The 4,698-nt window shown below is 34.8% G+C and overlaps 1 protein-coding gene across 2 annotated transcripts; it reads left to right on the top strand.

Annotated features, from left to right (window-relative positions):
• Nucleotides 1-359: 359 nt before the first annotated feature.
• LOC147478528 (protein REDUCED WALL ACETYLATION 1-like) lies at nucleotides 360-4,162 on the top strand. Of its 2 annotated transcripts, none has more exons than XM_086582379.1 (10): nucleotides 360-661; nucleotides 741-788; nucleotides 1,554-1,645; nucleotides 1,763-1,900; nucleotides 1,984-2,040; nucleotides 2,135-2,207; nucleotides 3,168-3,326; nucleotides 3,428-3,577; nucleotides 3,673-3,928; nucleotides 4,014-4,162. In XM_086582379.1, the coding sequence occupies exons 2-10, from the start codon at nucleotides 756-758 to the stop codon at nucleotides 4,145-4,147; spliced, it is 1,092 nt and encodes a 363-aa protein (XP_086438505.1). In that variant the 5' UTR covers nucleotides 360-661; nucleotides 741-755; the 3' UTR covers nucleotides 4,148-4,162. The 2 variants fall into 2 exon arrangements, with proteins under 2 accessions (XP_086438505.1, XP_086438506.1); XM_086582380.1 differs by having other exon boundaries at nucleotides 522-661; nucleotides 1,554-1,624.
• The last annotated feature ends 536 nt before the right edge of the window (nucleotides 4,163-4,698 follow it).

Below are 4,698 nucleotides of genomic sequence, written 5' to 3'. Positions count from 1 at the left end.
GTTTGCTAGTTTTAAAACTATAAGTGCAATTCCAAAAAACAAGATGATGCTCTCTCAAACTTAAGTAGCCCAATTCATTACGGACCAAGGCCTAATACTTTATGGGCCATGCATCGAAAGTACAATCAAACTTGGCAAATTGTTCTTTCCTTAAACTCGGGTTCCCATCCAAATCCAACCATTTGGTTTCTTCAAATTTGAATCAAGAGAAAGGTGTCTTTCATTACACTCTAATCAAAGTACACTATTTTTACAACCTTAATCTTATCAATCATTGTACAATGAATAACATAGCACTATTTTACACGATCTCACAATATTTCAATTCCACTATAAACAATAAAGTTGTCCTAAACAATGAGGTCTAGGACATGTAAATAAATTAGTTATTTGTGTTGAAAGACAATTGAAATCTTATTAAACAACAAGGAAGTAAATAGTAGCAGCAGAAGTCAGCAACCATAAAGCAAAAACATAAAAATTAGACAACCACTTACAACAACGTTTGAGACCGACGTCTCTTCTAACAATTTTATTTATTTTCAAAGCAACCCCCAAACGGTTGCTTCAGATCTCTCTCTACTTGTTTTTCCATTTGGGCTTTTTATATTCACACCCACCATTGTTCATGTTCTTCATTTCAAAGAAACCCCATTCACAAGTAATCACTCTTTTCTCTTCTTCTTCATTCATTCATTACTTTTCTTATGCTTTTGATTAATTACTGTTTGATTTTGCAGGAATAATAAAGAAAAATGGTGGTTTCTGGGGCTTTAACGCCTGGGCAGGTATATGGGGTTTTTTTGTTCATTAAACGTCTATGACTTGTTTTGTACTTAGCTGGATCTATATTAAGTTATTGTAATGGTTCATTTTTGCTTTTTTTTGTTACTGTTTAATTATACAATGTTGCCAATATATGAAGATTTCAATCTGCCCCAGATCATTAAAATATTTTTACAAGGTTGTGGCATTTGCAGAATTAGTTAAGTGTTTACGCTTCAATCACGCATGCAGTTGTTTAAATGTAGTTGTGAGAGGATGAGTCCCTTAATTCGTGAAGTTCGCTGTGAACTACCAACTATGTTGTCAAGACAAAACCATGTTTGTTTACTATCAGTCATCTGATCCACTCAATGATCTGTTAGTGCAGTAAAAGTATATATTTCTGTGGAGATGAGATATTCTCTACACAGTAGAGATCATCCTCACAAAAAATGAACTCATTTGAAGATGTGCTATTGAAATTAGAATAATCTGGACAGTTGGATAATTCCATAACATTCCTAACGATTTTTGACAAGGTTAAACAAATTCAATTGAGCTAAATTTTTGTGGTAGTGTTCTTCATTATTAGATGTATACCTCTACCAAAATCAACCCTCAATTCATCTTGTAAGTCCACGTTTAGGGGTGGAGTAACTTTGGAATCACTATAAGGTGGAGTTCATATAATCATCCCCTTTGTTATGTATTGCAACTCTTTGTAATGGTTATTTAGATGAAAATTTACTTTTTATTTTTGACTTACCTACAATTTGGTTATGATGTAGGTCTCTTTTTTGCTTGGAGTGGCCCCTGTATTTGTCGCATGGATATATTCTGAGATTTTGGAATATAAAAGGTCTTCATCTCCCTCAAAAGTGTAAGCTGTTTTGGAAATGTTATAAAAATTTATTGACATTAGTTTTTAGTGAAGAAAAATGGTTTGCATCTACTTCTTGATAACAGTATCTTTTTCTCCTTATTTTTCTGGGTACAGCCATTCAGATGTCAATTTGGTTGAATTGGGAAATGAGACAATCAAGGAGGACGATCGAGCTATTTTGCTGGAAGGAGGCCTTACAAAATCTGCATCTGCAAGGTTTCAAAGTTCAACAATCAAGGCAAACTTAATCAGGTTGCTACACGTTAGACAAAATTTATCCAAAATTCTACTGAATTTTACTAAAAATGTTCTTAACCATGTGGAGGTGTTTCTAGATTTTTGACAATGGAAGAGTCATTCTTGCTGGAAAACCGAGTAACCTTGAGAGCCATGTGAGTCATTCTTAAGTACATAATAGTCATAACCAGTAATTGCGGAATTGGTAATTGGATTACCCATCTGACACAAGCATGCTATGTCATGTAGGTCCGAAATTGGGGCTATTTTGATTTACTATTACACCTGTGATCGCACAGACATATTCTCAGATTCTACTAAGGTGTGTCACCAATTGTTCTATCTTCATATGGTATTAGTTCTTATTTAATAACTGCTATGCTTTAAGAAATCAGAAGACCAGGTGGTAATTATGTACATTAACTTCCCTGAACACTTTGTAAATCCACATCGAATATAATATTAAGAAGACAAGGAAAACAAAATATATATATACATTTGTCAAAGATACCAAAGCAAGAATAAAGTTTTTGTATCTTGAGAAGTCCTGCGTCATATTCTATTTGCATTTTGCAGATCTCTTTGTTTGTAACTGTGCGACCCATCTTACCTTCAATAAGCATAGCTGACTCTAATCTCCTATAGTCCTATTGTACAACTGTCGCGGTTATTTAACAGCTTTTAGTTTGAGGCAACTCAAGAGAAGTATAGATAACTAGATAAGTGTTCATACCTGTTGTTTGTCACTTATGAGAGAATAAGGTATTGCTGGGTGGAGACTCTCCTTGAAAATTCAGTTCCCTTGAGGATGTCTTCACTTTCACACGAACAAAGTAACACTGCTGACAATACAGATTTTCAACATATGACTTTACTCAAGACGACCAATCTCTATCATCACAACTCATTAGTATATTTTTATTTCCCTCGGAGTTTTTGAATATTTTATTTGGGAAACCCGTGTACTTAAATATGGTGAATTCGTAAATGCTTAAATGGATGAATGTGCAATACATCCTACTGAAAGAGGTAAGAGTATGGAGTTAAGCTAATACTTAGATTGCTATAAAGTTATCATTTGTTTGTATTTTGCTGCTGTTCCTGTTCCAAAATAAACTTCTATTTAAGTGCTTCAGTATAACATGATAACTTTGCTTGTCTTAGAGGTAATAAGACGTGGATGAGATAAAGCTTTATGTGCTATATACACTGATTACTTTAAGTATTTTAGGCTCGGATTTAGTTTGATTATAAACATCTTTTATGTGGTTTCCTTTCACAGAAATACAATCGCGACCTCTTCCTATTTCTTTACATGCTTCTCGTCATAGTTTCGTGCATGACTTCTCTGAAGAAGCACCATGACAAGTCTATGTTCTCTGGGAAGGCCATACTGTACCTTAATCGACATCAAACTGAGGAGTGGAAAGGATGGATGCAGGTATGAACTTTAACCAAAATTTCACCATCTTTGATCATGAGAAAAAGAGTCTTTGAGACGACCATGTGTTCAGAATTTTGATTCTTTTTTTATGTCACCAGGTCTTATTTTTGATGTACCACTATTTTGCTGCAACGGAGATATACAATGCAATACGTGTCTTCATTGCAGCATATGTGTGGATGACTGGATTTGGGAACTTCTCCTACTATTACATTAGGAAGGATTTTAGTGTCGGGCGCTTTGCTCAGGTGACTTTCTTATCATCTCTAGTTAGAAAAAATTTATGTTTTTATCGTATGTGTCTTTTGTGTTAACTAATCTTAAATGTTTTGTTCGAATGCAGATGATGTGGCGGCTTAATTTTTTTGTAGCATTTTGCTGCATTGTTCTTAATAATGACTACGTTTTATACTATATCTGCCCTATGCACACGCTTTACACTCTTATGGTCTATGGATCACTTGGTATTTTTCACAAGTATAATGAGATAAGATCAGTGATGGCTGTGAAGATTATCTCATGTATTTTTGTCGTCATCTTGATTTGGGAAGTTCCTGGTGTCTTTGACATTTTCTGGAGTCCTTTGACGTTCCTTTTAGGTTAGTAACATTCTGCATTTAGTTTTTCGCATCATTTATTTTATATTCTTAAGCCTGTCAACAATCATGTCCTTTCCTATGTCAGGGTACAAAGACGCGGATCCGTCAAAATCCAACTTACCACTCTTACATGAATGGCAGTTCAGATCTGGCCTTGACCGGTATATATGGATCATTGGAATGATATACGCATATTATCACCCGAATGTAATTTTTTGAACTCTGGTTTTGTGATCATAAGCAGGACTTTATCTCTGACAGTACTTATTAGTTATTACTAATTTAACGACTCTAAAAACAAGTTTACAAGTTGTTACTTTTACATACATTACAATTAGAAGGCAAATAGGTTACTTTGCCACCATATGACGATGGTGCAAGGGCAGGCATAGCTGCTGACTAAATTACACCAGTCAATGTAACAAATTAAATACAACGATTTCCTTCTCCCTCCACCATCAATGTTGTTTTCAGACAGAAGTTTCCCTCCTACTGTATTAGAAGCTGAGAAAACCTCACCTCTCTCCCTCCTGCACATCGACTGATCTACCAACGTCTTTCCATATAATAGAATGGAGTTCTTAACCAAAAATATTTTATCTCAGGTTTTCAGTCCTCAGTCCTCACCTCCCCTACAGTAAGCAAGAACTGGAGAAGATTACAAACTAGAGTACAAAACAGATGCAAATTATTCTTGAGAACCCTGTTTGGTTTAACTCCCTGTTTGGTTTAACTCATAAGTTTTCTTGATGAAACAAACTGCTCACTTT

Source organism: Coptis chinensis, chromosome 9, assembly GCF_015680905.1.
Source record: "Coptis chinensis isolate HL-2020 chromosome 9, ASM1568090v1, whole genome shotgun sequence".
Taxonomy (NCBI): Eukaryota; Viridiplantae; Streptophyta; class Magnoliopsida; order Ranunculales; family Ranunculaceae; genus Coptis; species Coptis chinensis.
This window is presented reverse-complemented; position numbering and strand designations above follow the sequence as displayed.